The sequence below is a fragment of the Garra rufa genome, chromosome 6, assembly GCF_049309525.1.
Source record: "Garra rufa chromosome 6, GarRuf1.0, whole genome shotgun sequence".
Lineage (NCBI taxonomy): Eukaryota > Metazoa > Chordata > Actinopteri > Cypriniformes > Cyprinidae > Garra > Garra rufa.
In genome coordinates, this window is record NC_133366.1 from 27,320,079 (window position 1) to 27,339,438 (window position 19,360).

The following is a 19,360-nucleotide window of genomic DNA, read 5'->3' on the forward strand; positions in this document are numbered from 1 at the left end:
CCTATGCCTTAGTCAAGTCTCCAATGCACTTCACATGAGGATTGCTGATTATGTGGGAGGAATGTATGTGGTCATTATTGGAGTGTAGCCCATAAAGAGCATTTTAAATCAGTCACTATCTATAGGGTCAGATGCATTTTACAGAATTTAATCTAATCAAATTTTTGTTGAATTCTGTGGAATATGTTACATGGAGCTGAAAGTATTGCCCTCTTTTTGGTAGCTGAAAGCGTCAAAAAATTATCTCAAATATAAAAAAATGATGGATGGATAGAAACATTCAAGGTGAAGAGGATTTGTAGAGCTTTCAATGGCATATAATGTAGCTGTCTATATGATAACAGCAGACCACAATGCAGCTCACCAACAATCAATATGTGTGTATGAGGTATTGATTTATACCTGAATGGCCTCCTCCAGTCGGTAGTCCTGAGAGGTCTGAAGGAAGCCGGTGACCTGCTGTGGACTGAACTGACACAGTAGGTCCACTAAGAGCTCATGAAGATCAGGACCCAATTTCAGGACAGTCTGAGGATTCAGACCCTCTCTGGAGCTGTTACAGAAAAAGAAAACCATAAATCATATTTTGAAATGGATCTAGACTACACTCTTAAAAATAAAGGTGCTTCACGATGCCATAGAAGAACCTTTTTGTCTAAATGGTTCCATAAAGAACATTTAACATCTGAAGAACCTTTCTGTTTCACAAAAGGTATATGAAAAGGTAAACAAGAAATGGATCTCTAAAGAACCTTTGACTGAATGGTTCTTTGTGGAACCAAAAATGGTTCTTCTATGGCATCGCTTGAAGAACCTTTTGAAGCATCTTAAAGAGTGTAGAGGAAACGGTCAACAAAAACTATTAGAATTTTTTAATAAAAATGTTGCTAAATGGATATTCATTTGGATCGTCAGACTACAGCTGTGAGCATTTCAGCCGAGACTTACTACACACAGCGCAAAAGAGCAGCCTGCTCAAGGCAGCCCTTCAACAGTCCTTCAGAGCCAACTTCTATCTACTGATGTTTAAGACTACTGGCTTGAATGTGCCGGGAACAAGATCAGACCAGACCAAAACCAAGGACAAACAGACCTTAAAATTTAAGCATGCAAATTCAACTGACAACAGAGTGTAGAATATTGATCAAAAAAAGCTAAATAAAGTAACAAGACAAGCAATTTTCATGTGAATATTTGCTTTGGTGTACTATGGTATCATCAATAGTTTTCTGATAGAAATAACGTTGTTGCCCAGCTAACTCAGTAAGAGATAAAAACTGAGACAGAACTGAAGAATAAAAAGGTGGCAAGATATGTTTTTGTAAAAATATTTTGTTTTAGTAAATACTAGAGAACAGACCTGTAGTATAGATTAAAAGCACAGTTTGCCAAACGTACCATATATATTTTTAATCCAAAGAACCAAAAATCAATACAGGTTTGGAATAATATGAGGTTGAGTACAGAGAAAACTAAAGACTGAGAAGGTGACTAGTTTAATTTGTAAAGCATATCATGTACTGCCTATTCCAAAAATGTACTTTAGCTATAATAACATTTTGTTTAATTAATAATTAATATACACTACTGTTTAAAAGTTTAAAATATAAATTATTCCTGTGATGCAAAGCTGAATTTTCAGCAGCCATTACTCTTCAGTGTCACATGATCCTTCAGAAATCAATCTGATTTTTTATCAATATGCTGATATATTATCAATGTTGGAAACTTAATGTGCAGCTTAATATTTTTTGGAACCTTTGATACTTTTGTCAGGTTTCTTTGATAAATAAAAAGTTAAAAAAGAACAGCATTTATTCAAAATAGAAATAATAACAATATAAGTTTATCAATTAAAAAAAAATGTTAAAAATTACAGACCCCAAACATTTGAAAAGATTTCTATTTTAAATAATGCTGTTCTTTTTTTATTTTTTATTTAATCATGAAAAAGAATCATGAAAAATTGATCAAAGGTTCTAAAAAATATAAAGCTGCACAACTGTTTCCAACATTAATAATAAATCAGCATATTAGAATAATTTGTGAAAGATCATGTGACACTGGAGACTGAAGAAATGGCTGATGAAAATTCAGCTTTTGCACCACAGCTATATTTCAAAGTATATTAAAACAGAAAACTGTTGTTTTAAATTGCAAAAATATTTTACAATATTACAGTTGCAGCCTTGATGAATAGCTTCTTTGAAAAAACACAAATCTTACTGATCCCAAAGTCTATATAAATATCCTATACTATAAATCTAGAAATATATAGGTGTTTTACGCCATGTCATCCCCTCCTAAGATTGTCTGTCTCTCCTGATGAAAAGAAAACCCTTTTCATGGAGCTCCAAACTGAAATCATGTGTCATTTGTGCATCTCCCTCTTGCTCTCTTTCTCTCCCAATCAACTTGTCATGTAGAGAGGTTTTCTCAGACCTCAATCAGAGCCAAGCCCTTAAATCAAAGCTCAATCAGCCACCATTAGCTCCTGCTGCATGAGGCATGGCAGAGAGCACATCCTCATCACATGCGATGTACTATTCTACTCTGGTAAGGCTCTGTCATAAAACTATGAGGCATAAGAGAATGATGATGATGATATGAAGTGTATCAAGTGGTCAAAATCACACAGAACATACAAATAATAGATTCTGAAAGTACGCAGTTGAATTAGGACAAAACACAGCAGAATACTGATATATACGCACATTCTCTGGCAGGTGTTTTCCTATCCAAGTGACTGTGAATGCGGTTTGCTTTTGTAAATACTATACAAAACTATGTCTGTAGTATAGATTAAGGACAGTTTACCAAAAAATTCAATCATTGTTTAATCACCCTCATGTTGTTCCAAATCTGCATGACTTTCTTTCTGCAAAACACAAAATATTTTCAAAATGTTTGAGCCCTTACCATGCAAGTTAATGGGGTCCAAAACAGCTTTTTTGATCTTCATTATAAAGATAACTGATTATTGAAGATACTGAGAGGTTTATTTATTTTTAATCCATAGAACCAAAAATCAATACAGATTTTAAATAATAAGAGGTTGAGTAAACAATGATGGACTTTTCATTTCGTCGGGAACCATCTCTTTAGGGAAAAATGGGGTAAGTTGTGTCAATGGACATTACCATGTAATGTAGCAAACTTGTACAATTTCTGTCATAGGACCAAATTTTTTCATACCAAACAGAACAGTAAGATTTTAAATTTTAAGTTGTTTTTAAAGATGTCTCATCTGCTCACCAAGGCTGCATTCATTTGATAAAAAAACAAACAAAAAAAAAAAAAAAACATTCTGAAATATGTTTGTTTTTTTCTATTTGAATATATTTTAAAATGTAATTTATTCCTGTGATTTCAAAGCTGATTTGCTTCTCAAAAACATATTATTATTATGTTGAAAACAACTGAGTAGATTTTTTTCAGGTTTCTTTGATAAATAGAAAGTTCAGAAGAACAGCATTCATCTGAAATAGCAATTTTTGTTACATTACAAATGTCTTTATCATCATTTTTGATCAATTTAAAGCATTCTTGGTAAATAAAAGTATTAATTTCTATGAAATTGTATACTTATTATATGACTCCAAGCTTTTGAATGGTATATAATGTATAATGGTACAAAAGCTTTTATTTCAGATAAATGCTGATCTTTGGATCTTTCTATTCATCAAAGAATCTTGAAAGAAATATACTCAACTTTAAATATTGATAATAATAATAATAACAAATGTTTCTTGAATAGCAAATCAGTATATTAGAATGATTTCTGAAGGATCATGTGACACTTATGACTGGAGTAATGATGCTGAAAAATTTGCTTTGATCACAGGTATAAATTACATTTTAAAATATTTTCAAATAGAAAGCAGTTTTTTAAAAAGTAAAAATACTTCACAATATTACTGCTTTTGCTGTATTTTGGATAATTTTGGTGGGCAGAAGAGAATTCTTAAAAAAAAACATTAAAAATCTTACTGTTCAAAAACTTTTGACTGGTTGTGTACATGGCTGGTAAAATACATTTTTACGTCATTTAAAATAACATATACTTTTTTTTTGGCCCAAATGGTATCCTTGGAGTATTTTCTTTCTCATTTACAATTATATTTTGATTTAAAAATGTAAATCATTCACATTTTGTCCTGTGATTCAACTTAACAATTTTTCAGAAGTCACATTTCTAAGGCTGTATGTTATTAACACTTTCAAATTACAGTTGATAGAGTATTCATTTTATCGTGTTCTAATTTCATCTTGCCTAGAGGAAGTAAAAAGTGGCACAGCTTATGTCACTCTCCTAAAAGTGTTACATTTAGTTTCCTCCTGAAGGTATAGTCACAGATTGGTTATTTTTACAGTGAAGTGTGTAGTGCGTTTATAACTGCTGTGACTGACTTCATCACTACAAGGAGGACATTATTTACACAAACTATCCTAAATGAACTCATCTATGTTGTCCAAGATAAGGCTTTGTGACAAACTGAGACAGGAAGTTGCTAAGGAGGGGAAGATCGTGAGGTGAAACAAGCTTTGAGGCCTGGCCTGAGAGGAGACAGCAGTCACACGGGGAGGACAGAGTAAATTCAGATGTTCTTCCATAGATGAGTTTTGGCCCTCAGGTGCCATATGTCCTATAAAGGGCACCACAGGTCAGCGACAGCAAAAGCAGCATTGTAGCTCTGAGGGTCTGCCATGATGCAGAAATGAGCAAGCACTGATGTGAGTGTGTTTTTGAAACTAAAACAACTGTGAATTTGGGCCGAGGTCAATGTGTAACAATCCAAATCTGGATTTTTTACATTTTTAGCGGGAAGTGGGTAGATTACTTACAAATTGTAGTCCATTACTGATTACAGATTACATTACGTAAACGTAATTTTGCTTAACCGTTTTAGCTAACGTATTCTGACTACTTGTGGGGATCCTTTGCATGGATTGCAAAATTATTTACATGACATTTACATGGCAATTTTTTTATTGTGAATTAGGGCTGGACAATATATCGAACGATATTGTGAGGCGCGTTTAGTCAATGAAGCCGGTGCTTTGATTAGTAGTAAATCTCCATCACGTGCGTTCCGCTCAGGTTCCGCTGGAGCGGCAATTAATACACAGAGACGTAAATCTCTGACAAGCTACGCCATATCGAGCTTAATATCGAATGCGATATTGAGCGCGATATGGCGTAGCTTGTCAGAGATTTACGTCTCTGTCGAGTCCTGTTTGCCGAGGGCAGCAGAAGAAAGACACAAACTAAAATGCGGGGGTCAGGCGTAATGGACTCCAGGACAATATACAGGGTACAAGCGAAATACTAGGCCTAGATAAATGTATGTGTGGGGGAGGTCATATGAGGAAAGAGATGAAGGAACAATGCTTAAGACAGAGATAGATGGTGACAGAGATGGCTGTTATTTCGATAGAGACTCCACCTAGAAAAAGAACTGCACCTGTTCACAAATAAATGCACTGACGTGTGCAATATTGTTGTCTGATTAATATTAATGACTAAATAGACCATGCAGGTCTACACAACTACATTTGCACTGTAACGCCTAATTTATAGATTAAATATTTTGTAACAAATTAGATGTAGCCTCTTTACTGCAAATTGTACACTATTAACAGCACCCTTGACCTTTGAAAATCTGTGCAGTGGTATTTTCAATAAGGATCTTTATATGCAAAGTCTTTCAGACTGAAACCATAACTCCTAGATGCAAAACATAATATATACACTGCCCTGCGAAGGTATTCATAACCCTTCTTTTTTTTTCACATTTTGTCATGTTGCAGCCTTGTGTTAAACTGCTTTAAATTACTTTTTTTCGCCACATCAATCTACACTCCATACACCACAATGGTTTTCTAAGATCTTTGCAAATTTATTACAAATAAAAAACGTAAATGATTCCATTGCGCAAGTATTCATACCCTTATCTGGGACACTTGAAATTTAGCTCAGGAGCATTCATATTGCTTGCAGATGTTACTACACTTCGAGTGAAGTTAACTTGTGGCACATTTTTTTGAATAGTCATGATTTGGAAAGTCACACACATCTTATAATAGGAGAATAAAAGGTCTAACAGCTGATCAGAGCAAAAACCAAGCCCTAAGGTCAAAAAACAAACTGCCTGTAGAGCTCAGAATCAGGATTGGATCAAGCCACACATCTAGGGAAGAGTTCAGAAAAAATTCTGCTGCATTGAAGGTTCAGAGAAGCATGTAGTCTCCCCTTAATGGAAGCAGTTTGTAACAACCACAACTCTTTTTTCTAGAGCTGGTCTCCTGGCAAATCTAAGAAATTCAGGGAGAAGGGCCTTGGTTAGAGTGGTGACCAAGAACCTGATGGTTACTTTAGTTGAGCTCCATGATCATATGCAGCGATAGAAGAGACCTACAGAAGAACAAACATCACTGCAACACTCCACTGATCTGGGCTTTAAGGCAGTGTGGCAAGACTCAATCCTCTCACATGACACATGAAAACACATTTGCAATGTGCTAAAAAGCACCTAAAGGACTCTCAGACTCTGAAAAACAATATTCTTTGGTCTGATGAACCTCAATTCCAAGCATCATGTTTGAAGGTAACCAGACGCTGCTCATCACCTTAAGAGTACCAGCCTCATGCTGTGGGGCAGTTTTTTAGCAGTAGGGAGTGAGAGACTTGTCAGAGTAAAAGTCAATGCACCAAAATATTGAGATAGCCTTAATGAAAAGCCAGTCCAGAGCATTCAGAACCTCAGGCTGGGCAGAAGTTTTACCTTCCAACAGGACAATGAGCACACAGCAAGATTGGTTTATAGACTACTCTGCGAATGCCAGAGTCTTTGCCTGAACTTAATCAAATATTTCTGGAGAAACCTGAAAATGTGCGTCTACCCCCATCCAACCTGATAGAGCTTGAGAGGTGAAGAGTTGAGGAGAAGAATGGCAGATAATTGCCAAAGTGCTGATGAGCAAAGCTTGTTGCATCATACCCAAAAAGACTTGAGGCTGTAAAGGTGCTTAAAGGGTATGAATACTTATGCAATGTACTTATTTCCGTTTTTTTTAATACAATTACAAAGTTGTGACAATTCAGTTTTTGCACTGTCATCATGGTGTATGGAGTGTAGATTGATGTAGAAAAAAGTATTTTAAAGCAGTTTAACATAAGGCAGTAGCATAACAAAATGTGAAAATGAAGGGGTATGAATACTTTCTGTATACTGAACGGTCTCTACTGCTAGAACCTTTACAGTCTAGTACTCCTTTGTGTCTCATAAACTGATGTAGAGACAAAAATATTTATACTACCAATTAAAGTTTGAAATAATTAAGAGTGTTTTTGAAAGAAGTTTCTTTTGCTCACCAAGGCTATATTTATTTGACAAAAAATAAAGAAAGTAATATTGTGAAATATTCTGAAATGTTACAATTTGAAATAAGTTTTCAGCTCTGTGAGGCAAAGCTGGATTTTCATGTATCATGGTTTCCATAAATATATTAAGCAGCAAAAATAGTTTTTGATAAAACAGTGAACATTGGTAATAATATAAACCATTATTAATAAGGGAACACTAATAATAATTGAATATTAGAATGATTTCTGAAGGATTATGTGACACTAAAGACTGGAATAATGGCTGCTTAAAATTCAGCTTATAAAAGCAAATAAATGAGCAGAAGACACTTTAAACATTAAAACAACATATTTCAAATAATTATTTCAAAATTTTGGTAATGTAGTTTAAGCAATTAATTTTATGGCCAGTAAATTTTCCAGTTGACTTGCTATTTGCAGGTGTGGCATGGATGGTAAAGAAACAAAAAGACTGTAATGGCAAAAAACGACAGTGTTTCTCTCTTTGTCCTAGAGAGAAATCTATGAGGCGTGAAACTTTAACTGCACACCATCACTCCATTACAAAAAACAGCACAACACAGACAGCAGGTACGTAAAATGAAACAAAACTGCAGAAGAGAGACAGTGTTTCAGAGGGTGCTGCTATTATTACCTGGGGTTCAGGAGGCACTTCAGAAACTGGAACACCAAATAGTCGTCCTACAGACACAGAGAGTTCAACATCAAAATATGGTTCTAACAAAAGGAAAATGTGCTTTCAAACGGACTGCAGTCATGCGAATTATAACTTTGACATCTATGTCGAATCGTAATGTATTGCAGCATATTGCAATTCTTGTTCAATCGCTTCAAATACTACAAAAGATGGTCTAACAGAGTACAGCCAAATGAAGCAAGATACTGTGTCATGCACTCTCCTTACTTTTCTTACTTTTGTTATAGGCGAGTTTATCAAAGACAACTGAGATTGAAAACAGAGCATTATTTTTCATCTCCAGCAACATAAAATGATTAAACCCTGAGCATGATGTCATGGATCTGGCCTATCAGTAAAAATCTGACCACTAATGTTCTTGTCATCATCAATTTACCAAATGCTCCTGACTTTAATGAACTTAAACAGCATTAATGTTATTCTCACACTAGTCTTTGACTGTGAAAAAAAATCCCTTAACACTTGTTTGTTTTCTCCCCATCTCCCTCATATCTTCTTCTCATCGGCACATATGTTTGCACAAGCAGGCTTTTCAATTAGCACCTTTCTGACAGTGTGTGAGAGATAAGGCAAACCCAATTACACACAGCACTGCAGATAGAGCCTAATCCATTTACTGATACACACATGCGAGTGGGCCCCAGGGGGGCCTCTTCCCTCTCACACACATTCACTGACACTATCTTAAGATGAGTGAATAGGAATCGAGACAATGCAACACACACATTTACAGACACACCAAAGGCGAATCAAACACACAATACAACTACGACAGGGTCCTTTAGAAATGCTTTTCTTAAGAGTCCAGCCTGTTGGAAGATAAACTATGTGTGTCGAGCTAACATCAAGTCAACATAGAGATCGGTGACATACGGTAATTTTGCATACCTGCAGAGATGTGATGATAGACTGCACCTCATCTGCAAAGTGCACCGCAACTAGTTCTGCTGTCTTAGCTGAGTTAAGGCTGACCAGATCCTGCAACAGAGAAACATTTAGGTGCCAAAGAGAATTAAAAAAAAATCAGCCAATCTACTAAAGAAAATGTTTAATGTTTTTTTTTTCATTATTACAAATACTATTATTGCCATAACAATTTGAATGAAACATTTCATCAAAATAAATATAACATTAATTTCAGAATTCTGGTATGTTGGTTTAAACCTGTAAAGCCTGATATATGAAGTAACATCCCCCCCAAAAAATGTACCCCTAAAAAGCAACAGATTATTATTATATACTTTTTACCTTGCAATTCTGACCTTTTTCTGTGAATTCTGTGACACATACTCACAATTCTGACCCTCAAAATTGTGAGATATAAACTCGCAATTGTGAGTTTTAAAGTCAGAATTGTAATATAAACTCTGAGGAATGAAACTCAATTCTGAGAAATGAGGTCAAATAAAGTATAAAGACAAAGTCGCAGACAAACTCTCATCTGCGAGAAAAAGTCATAATTGCAAGATATAAACTTGCAGTCGTGAGAACAGAGTCAGAATTGCGAGATACAAACTTGCATATGCGAGAAAAAAGTCTGAATTGCAAGACAAAGCTATTTATTTTTCATAATTTTTAGTTTATATCTCACAATTTCGGACTTAATTTCATGCAATTGTGGGTTTATATCTGGCAATTCTGATTTTATATCTCGCAATTGCGAGTTTACATCTCAAAATTCTGATTCAGAATTGCATGATATAAATTTCAAATTGCGAGTTCTAAAGTATAAGGGCAAGTTGCAATTCTGAGAAATAAAGTAAAAATTATGTTATAAACAATTCTGACTTTTTTTCTCAGAACTGCGAGTTTATATTTGACTTCATAACACGCAATTGTTAGATTTTTATCACAATTCTAAAAAAATTGAATAGTGAGATACAAACTCACATTAGTGAGAAAAAGTTCTTGCAATTGTGAGTTCATATCTCACAATTCTGACTTTATAACTCGCAATTGTGAGTTTACATCTCACAATTCTAAAAAAAATTGAATGAAATTGAAATTGAATGAAAAAAGTCAGAATTGTAAGATATAAATTCACAATTGCGAGAAATAAAGTCAGAACTGCAAGAAAAAAACTCGACTTGCGAGTTTATGTCTCACAATTCAGATTTTATGCAATTGTGAGTTTATATCTTGCAATTCTGAGAAAAAAAATCTAAATTGCAAGTTTATATCTCACAATTCTGACTTTATAACTCACAATTGCGAGTTTACATCTCACAATTCTGAGGAAAAAGTCTGAATAGCGTTTGTAAGAACAAAGTCATAATTGCGAGATTCAAATTTGCATTTTGCGAGAAAAAAGTCATAATTGCAAGATATAAACTTGCAGTCATGAGAACAAAGTCAGAATTGCAAGATACAAACTTGCATATGCAAAAAAAAAGTCAGAATTGCGAGATAAAACTATTCATTTCTCGTAATTGTTAGTTTATATCTTACAATTCTGACTTCTGAATTTCGTGCAATTGTGAGTTTATATCTGGCAATTCTGACTTAAAAAAGTCAGAATTGCAAGATACAAATTCGCATTTGCCTAAAAGTCAGATCCAAATTTGCATTTGCAAGAAAAACTTAATTGTGAGATATAAACTTGCAGTTGTGAGAAATAAAGTCAGAATTGCAAGATACAAACTTGCATTTGCAAGGAAACGTTAGAATTGTGAGATACAAACTTGCATTTGTGAAAAATGTCAGAATCGTGAGATATAAACTCACAATTGTGAGAAAAAAGTCAGAATTACGAGATACAATATTGCATTTGCGAAAAAAGTCAGAAATGCTAGATAAAAACTGTATTTCTCACAATTATGACTTTATTTTTTCGCAATTCTGACTTTATAACTCGCAACTGCGAGACAAAAAGTCAGAATTGTGAGTTTGTATCACAGTTCTGAGAAAAAAACAGGCTTCTATAGTTTACCTAAAAAAAAAGATTGGATTTGTGTTATTTGTTTGTGTTAAAGAGCAAAATGGTGCAGATGCTGATATTTATAACAAAAATATGCTTCTTTGTGCAGATTCTGATATTTATTTGTCCAAGAAGTAGGATGACATATTGTCTTAGTTATTTAAATGCTTACTTTTATAATCAAAGCTCTGTAGTTTCAAAATATATAATGTAATGCATTACAACGATTGAGAGATTAAACAAATATGAGTTCCTCAAAACCCAGATAAATCATATTTGATAGTGATTAAAGTGATTAAAATAGCAAAGTTGTTATTTTGTTTATTTTACTTTTAAATCAGCAAAGATTTCACAGCAAAAGACACATGAACCATGACCTGAAGATGGAAAATTTTAGAATTCTATAACAATTTTTCAACCCAGACTCAACTGAAAGGCGGTCAAAAATAGTGCAGTGGCATTGACTGATTTCAGTGCTCTCAATTTTAACAATCAGAGTCAGTCATTTGGACAAAGACCATCGACTGAACAAGATGAGAGAGAGAAGGGTCTGATGAGATTAGGGTCTGAAATTAGCTTTCTGAAGCAAAGGCTCTCTCTACCTGGAGTGTGCTTCAGGGGACAAATCATTTGAAGCCTTGTTTGACTCACCTTGATGTGTTGAAGGGCTTTGACCCACACCAACTGTTTCTCCTCTGAGCTGTAGCCTGGCATGGACAGGATGTTATGGATGTAGTTGAAGAGCTCCTCCTGGAGTTAGAGATAAAGATTTAGTACAGGAAAAACAGGAGTGACAGAAAAGAATAGAGTGAAATGGAGGGATTAAGGCTGAGTACCTTTCGCAAAGGGTCTTTCAGGTAGCAGTCAACAATTTTGTCGTAAAGGTGCTTTTTTTCATACATAAACTCGCAGATCTGATAACTAAAAGGGTGAGAACAAAAAGACAGCATTGACTAGTGAGCAATAATAACAATAAAAAGGTTTGATCTTCAGTTTAAGATTAGATTTTGAATGTGTTCTCTTTGAGGAAATCGATATGATGAATTCAATGGCAGCCATTAGATTCACCACTGATCTAACTGTAATCTTCTAGCTTTTGTAGTCTACCTTAGACTGGATCACACACTATGTTTCCTTAGTAATTACCAAGTGAGTACAGATCTGGCCATTAAAAATGCGTCTATTTTCACGCGGCAGCCTGCAATTCGTTACGCGTGATCACGGATAGACCTGCAGGGGCTTTTTCTGATTTTTTTAAAAGGTTGTTGCGCTTCATATAATATCCACCAGGGACAACATTCTGTAGCCAAACACAGCTCCAGGGGGCGTTGTTCACAAATACTGTTGTTAACAATAGTTAAATGATTCCATCTTTCCTGAAAGTATAGTTCAAACGAATAGCAAAAAGCTATTCATAAGCAGGTGCAGTTGTAATATTATTTTCTTTTCTTTTTTTTTTTCCCCTGATGAACATTTATTAGACTGCATTGGAAATAGAAATGTTAATTTCGGTTATTTTATTTTTCCCAACCGACAACCGACGTTGTTAAATTATTACTAACCAACAAGATAATGTTAAATTACAATTAATTTTGAATTGATACATGGCTGTGACAAATTTAAAACAGCTAAATTCGTTTTCAGGGGTTAATTGTACACAAGCAAAAAGCAGTATAAACATCAGAACGTCACACACGCGCAGAGCTTATGCACAGAGAAAAACCTAATAAAGCTATATATAATAATAAATAAATTAGGCCCATATGCGAAATATATTTTTCTGAATGAATAATAAATTAACAAAACGAAAGAAAATAGAATTACAAAATAGCAGCCTATATGCATAATTTCAGGCAATTTCTGTGATGCGCCCAGCATCTTGTTTCCATTTTTTTTTACAAATACACGTTTTTTTTTTTTTATTGTGGTTGTACACAAATAAAAGAAATATGTAAAATAGCCTAGTTTTGAACAATGCCTAATTCTTAAACGAGTATTGCAAGCTGTATCCACATTTATAATGGAAAAAAAATCAAGTGATCCTGTCGGCGCCGCGGCCAGTTACACATTACTGACTCGACAACTTTCATCTTCAGAACAAAATACATTTTATATTTCAACGTTTTAAAGCAACATCAAATTAAGATATGCATGTTTGAGAGGTAGCTCGTCTTTTTCTTACCATATATACAATTTATCCAAAAATAAGGACCACCCTAAATATATATAAAAACTGCCGCTCAAAAGTTTGGGATCAGTAACATTTTTTATTTTTTTAAAAGTCTCTTATGCTCATAAAAGTTCCATTTATTTGATCAAAATACAGGGGGAAAAAAGTAATATTCTAAAAATATTATTGCAATTCACAAAAACTGTTTTTTTTTATTTAATACACTTTAAAATATTATTTATTTCTGTGATGCAAAGCTGATTTTTCATCAGCCATTACGTCTTCAGTGTCACATGATCCTTCAGAAATCATGGTAATATACTGATTTATTACTTTTATTATCAATGTTGGAAACAGTTGTGCTGCTTAATATTTTTTTGGAACCTGTGATACTTTTTCAGGATTCTTTGATGAATAAAAAGTTAAAAAGAACAGCATTTATTCAATTTAGAAACAATACATGTCTTTACTATCACTTTTTATCAATTTAGAGAGAAGAGAGAAAGAGAAAGAAAGAAAAAATTTACAGACCCCAAGCTTTGAATGAGGTGTTTGTTACAAAAATTTCTATTTTAAATAAATGCTGTTCTTTTTAATGTTTTATTTATCAAAGAATCCTTGAAATCACAGGTATCACAGGTTCCAAAAAAGAAAAATTATGCAGCACAACTGTTTCCAACACTGGTAATAAATCAGCATATTAGAATGATGAATGACACTGAATACTGGAGTAATGATGCTGAAAATTCTTGCTTTGCATCACAGGAATATATTATATTTTAAAGTATATTAAAATAAAAATTGCATTAAAATTTTACAATATTACCGTTCTTTTCTGTATTTTTAATCAAATGAACGATATATATATGTATATCTGCAACAGAAATTATCTATAAGAGTAATCTAATTAAGGTGCATATTAGTGAGTTGACTCTACAAGGTAAATCTAATTTTTTTCAATTTCCAGAGAACAATCAAATATATGTCTCTTTAAATCATACAGCGGACCTTTATAGATTGTTATTTGTTATAGTCTACAATAGTTTGTGTTGTTTTGTAGAAGATGAATGATCTTTTCGTTAAAAAAAGAAATGACTATGAAGTCAAAAGAGCTGTATATTCGTTTGGTGGATGAAGCAAAACTATTCTGTGTTCTGATTGGAAGATATCTTACAATTCTGCCTTCTCTGCCAGGTCAAGGAGACGCCCTTCATCAAACTGGACCACACCACCAACTTGTAGCAGCTCCAGCAGAACCTGATATATGTGAAGATCAAATAATCAATCAATCAATCAATCAGTGTTTAAACAAATCTTGAGTAAATTTAAACAGTTTCAACTTGGTTGTTGTGTTCCTACTTGCTGTCTTTCTGTATGTCTAGAGTCATCATCTGGACTACACAGAAACTCTAGAACCTGCAAAAGAATGAACAACAGATAATAAAAACACTTTAACAAAACATCTTTTCTTACAGAAAAGGCTAAATAATTGTAAAATCACAACTGTCAGCTTCCCTGTCGGTAGCTGAAAAGCTTCCAGACGGGTTTTAAATTGATGCAATCTAATTTAGAACAAGCCCCAACGTAGAGTGCAAAATCATGAACTATTTAACATGCAGAAAAACAAGCATAGCGCTTCTAATGCGGAAGAGCTATTTTTACAGGAGCTGCTAATTGTCTTTACCAAAAACTAACACCTTCTTAGAAATATGCTCTTGCTGTAACCATTATAGCTTGGATGGAAAAAAAAAACGACAGCAGAGTGCAAATGGAAAAAGGTGAGGCACTGACAAATGGACTGTGAAAAATGCAGACAGTCACGTCACCTGGTCAAACAGCTTCCGGTTAACAAAGAGGGTATTATCAGGTTTGGCAAGTTGTCGTGCCAAGAAGGTGAAAAGACAGCCGACCTGAGAAGGGGTGAAGTCAGAATTGTCCACCATAACCTGCAAAGTGCACACAGAGAGAATTTATATAAGTTTTGTGTCAATAGTCAAGTGGCTACATAGCTTTACACTACTGGATTTACAAAAATCATTTCAGTTTTAAGCAATGCTTAAAAATTGCATCAACTACTGATGAACAGATACATTTTTATTTAAATTATCACTCGGTGGGTTATTTAACCATGTATTACTGGGCCATTCTACAGGATTGGTCCAAACTGCTGTCCCACAACCAAAAAAACTAAATTTAAAAAGCATAGATCCTTAGATCCTTCTATTATCTATTGAAACTGACAATAATATTTAAAATAATACTAAACTTAATACCTATAAAATCATCATTTATTGGGAGGTGGCTGTCGCGAACCCTAACCCCTAAATTTCAACGTGTAAAAATAATATTGAAATCTTTTTTTTTTTTATTGTTGTTACCTATTGTTTGCTACCAAAGCATTACTCCCATTACCGAAAATGTGCAGTCACTACCGACACATGCAATGTTTTATAAAACAAAGTACACTGAATTTTCAACTAAAATGTTATGATAGTTTTTGGTTCAATGTATATTTAAAGTAAGGAAACCTTAACTATGAAATCAGTATGATCAACTTTTTGCATTTTACAAAGAAAAATTAGATTCAAAATACAACAAATCTCATAAATTATGCTTGAAATATTGTTAAAAATGTAAAAAAAAAAAATGTATTTACCTCTGAAAATACAATATGAGAAGTAACTTAGAGGTAAATTACTAGAAATGTGTACCTTGAATATTTTACAATCTGCATACATTAAAATTATTTTGGAAAAACACACATTTTTTTTCCAAAATGTTTGCAACCCTGACTTTGGACCAATTCTGTAGAATGGCCCTACAAAGTCTTTGGAAGGCTTTTGTCTTTCTGTGTAAATGTGTGTTATTTCTTGTTTACATGTAATGGATTCCCAAACTTTTTTTGTCATCTGAACCTCTTTCACCTAATTATTTAATTTAAAGTACCCCTGAGATTTTAGAAAAAGTATTTTATTTTTATTTAATTTTTTGTTTTGATTGATGTTATTTAAAAATTGTTTATTTTAAATTACATTTTTATGAATTAAGTAAGTATTAGCTTTTCAATAAACTCATGAAACCCCTGCAGTTCCTTTTTGAACCCCAGTTTGGGAAACCTTGACTTATTATAATGTTTACTGCACTCATGTTGTATGCTATTATGATTATGCTATTTAAATCAATGTGATAAATTAGTTAGGTCAAAAGTAATCTAAAAGTAGTCCGATTATATTACCCCAATATTTGTAATGTAATGGATTATGTTACTGACTACAATTTTTGTCATGTAATATCCAATATATCCTACTTCATTTTTTGCAGACTAGTTAGACACTTGTTGTGACATTATCTTACCTCACAAACATTGAACCTGGCTTTCTAATTTCTTACTTTATTCTGATTTTGAAGGGATTTTCGGAATTTTAGGGAAGATTTCTCTAAGCAGAACTTCTAAAAGACAGGGTTTTTGGCATTTTCTACATTTTTGTGATTGTGGAAGTCTGTGGAATGGATTCAAATATGATCAAATGTGTTTAACTTGATGAATGCCAAGCATTTTAGTTCTGCTGAATATTCTGTGCAGTTATGTGGGATACCATGGGGGCCATGGTAATGCTCTCTAGTTTTTTTATGAATGAACAAATGATTACAGATGGAGAGAAAGGGAGAGTGTGTGGATGTTGATTTGAGTTGCTGAAGGCTCTTGAATGAGCTGTGATGAGGAGGGGGAGGAAGACTGCAGGACTGAGTCGGTTCTCCAGCAGATAAAATTATCCATTCAAATGATTTACATTCCAATGACAGAGTGAAGAATCATTTCAGAGCCAAATGCTTTTTTACACAGATTTAGGAAAGGCTTGGTGAACATTTGTATGCGTGTGATTTGTAGGCAAAAGACAGACAGTGAGAAATGTGTTTTTGTCACCTTTAGTAAAATGTCCACAATCCTTTGCTGATACTCCAGAGCCTGTTTGTCATTCTTGAAGTCCTCAAATGTCTGTGAGGCAAGGAGATATTAATATTCAGATCTGATTAAAGGGCAGATGAATTAGACTCTACATGTATAACACATTAGCTGAGCACTTGTGATTTTAGTAATACATATTGATTTATGGGTTAGCTGATGCCCACCAGCGCCAGGACGTTGAGGAACTCTCGAGTGTCGAAGTGCAGAAGAGTTCGGATGTAGGGGTACACTTCCTCTTCCTGTGCAGCCTCCACAGAGTGCAGACGAATGAGAAACTCAAACACCTGGAACACATTCAGAGAAACATCATAAAATGCAGAGCATTTCCTTTAAATGAAGTCTGCATGTACAATTCAAAATAAAGATATCATTTGCAGGCAGATTGGTAAAGCAGTACAGATATACACTAATAGTCAAAAGTTTTTGAACAGTAAGATTTTATGTTTTTTCAAGAAGTCTCTTCTGTTCACCAAGCCTGCATTTGTTTGATACAAAATATAGCAAAAGCAGTACAATTTCTAAATATTTTACTATTTAAAATAACTTTTCTATTTTAATGTATTTTAACAATTTATTCCTGTTACATTTTCTACATTTTCAGCATAATTTATCCAGTCTTCAGTGTCACATGATCCTTCAGAAATCATTCTAATATGCTGATTTACTGTTCAAGAAACATTTTTTTTATTATTATTATTCTTTGATCAACAGAAAGATCCAAAGAACAGCACTTATCTGCAATAAAAAGCTTTTGTAACATTATACGCTATACCATTCAAAAGCTTGGAGTCAGAATAATTTTATTTTATTTATTTATTTATTTTTTGGGGGGAAAGAAATTCAAAAAATTGCTTTAAATTCTTCAAAAGTGATAATAAAGACATTTATAGTGTTACAAAAGGTTTCTATGTGAAATAAATGCTGTTCTTCTGAACTTTCTATTCATCAAATAAACCTAAAAAGTCTACTCCGCTGTTTTCAATATAATAATAATAAAATGTTTTTTGAGCAGCAAATCAGAATATTATAATGATTTCTGAAGTAATGATGCTAAAAATTCAGCTTTGAAATCAGAGAAATAAATTACATTTTACAATATATTAAAATAGAAAACAGTTATTTTAAATAATAAAACATATTTCAAATATTTGATGTTTTTGCTATAACTTGGATCACATAATTGCAGGCAAAAGAAGCAAAAGAGACTTCTTTAAAAAACATTAAAAATCTTCCTGTTCAAAAACTTTTGACTGGTAGGGTATGCTAAGTTTTTTTTTTGTTTTTGTTTTTTTTTAATTTAATTATATTCATATTTACATTTAGATTACTTTTGCTGTCATCTAACACTTACTGAATGCTAATCTTTTAAAACACTAATAATTTTAAAGGTAACACTGTTAAGTGTAATCTTTAGCAAATCTTAAAATATATGTTACACTGTACATTATAATGTTGCATATTTGAATTATAAAATTAGTTATAATGTTAGTTATAAAAAAATTTACAATGTAACAATGTTATCCTTAATTCAATAACATTTATTTTCATTTAGTTTTTAACATTTTATTCTTTATTCTCTATCATTATATTTTATTCTTTATTTATTAATTTAAACTGCATTTATTTGATAAATAAATATATTAATATAAAATATATACAGTCAAGCCCAAAATTATTCATACCGCTGGCAAATTCTGACTTAAAGTTACTTTTATTCAACCAGCATTTTTTTTTTTTTGACCGGAAATGACACAGGTTTCTCCCAAAAGATAATAAGACGATGTACAAGAGGCATCATTGTGGAAAAAAAATATTTCTCAGCTTTTATTTACATTTGAACAAAAAGTGGCATGTCCAAAATTATTCATACCCTTTGCAAACTGTCACAGTCTATGGGAAAATCCAATGTTCTATACCATTCCAAATAGTCCATGCCGTTCTAAAGCATCCTAATTTCCCTGATTCATTGGGAACAGCTGTTTTAATCAACTCAACAGGTGAAAAACAGAAGCTCTTGCTGTTGGTTTGTGGACAGTAGGACCAAAAAGCTGGTCAGCAATTATAGGAAGCATTTGATTGCTGTAATAGCCAATAAAGGCTTTTCTATTGATTATTGAGAGGGGTATGAATAATTTTAGATATGCCACTTTTTGTTCAAATGTAAATAAAAGAGGAGTAATAATTTTTTCCACAATGATGCCTCTTGTACATCGTCTTATTAT

At 33.2% G+C, this 19,360-nt stretch overlaps 1 protein-coding gene across 1 annotated transcript in view; it reads right to left on the reverse strand.

Moving 5' to 3' along the window:
* The window catches only part of vps8 (VPS8 subunit of CORVET complex), a 151,753-nt gene that overhangs the window by 82,595 nt on the left and 49,798 nt on the right, over positions 1-19,360 (reverse strand). The window contains exons 14-23 of the mRNA XM_073842614.1: positions 17,303-17,422; positions 17,097-17,168; positions 14,998-15,117; positions 14,531-14,587; positions 14,346-14,428; positions 11,838-11,922; positions 11,653-11,751; positions 8,973-9,062; positions 8,022-8,068; positions 403-553 (exon numbers count right to left, since the gene is read on the reverse strand). Coding sequence (XP_073698715.1) covers positions 403-553; positions 8,022-8,068; positions 8,973-9,062; positions 11,653-11,751; positions 11,838-11,922; positions 14,346-14,428; positions 14,531-14,587; positions 14,998-15,117; positions 17,097-17,168; positions 17,303-17,422 — 924 coding nt within the window. The remainder of the gene's footprint in view (positions 1-402; positions 554-8,021; positions 8,069-8,972; positions 9,063-11,652; positions 11,752-11,837; positions 11,923-14,345; positions 14,429-14,530; positions 14,588-14,997; positions 15,118-17,096; positions 17,169-17,302; positions 17,423-19,360) is intronic.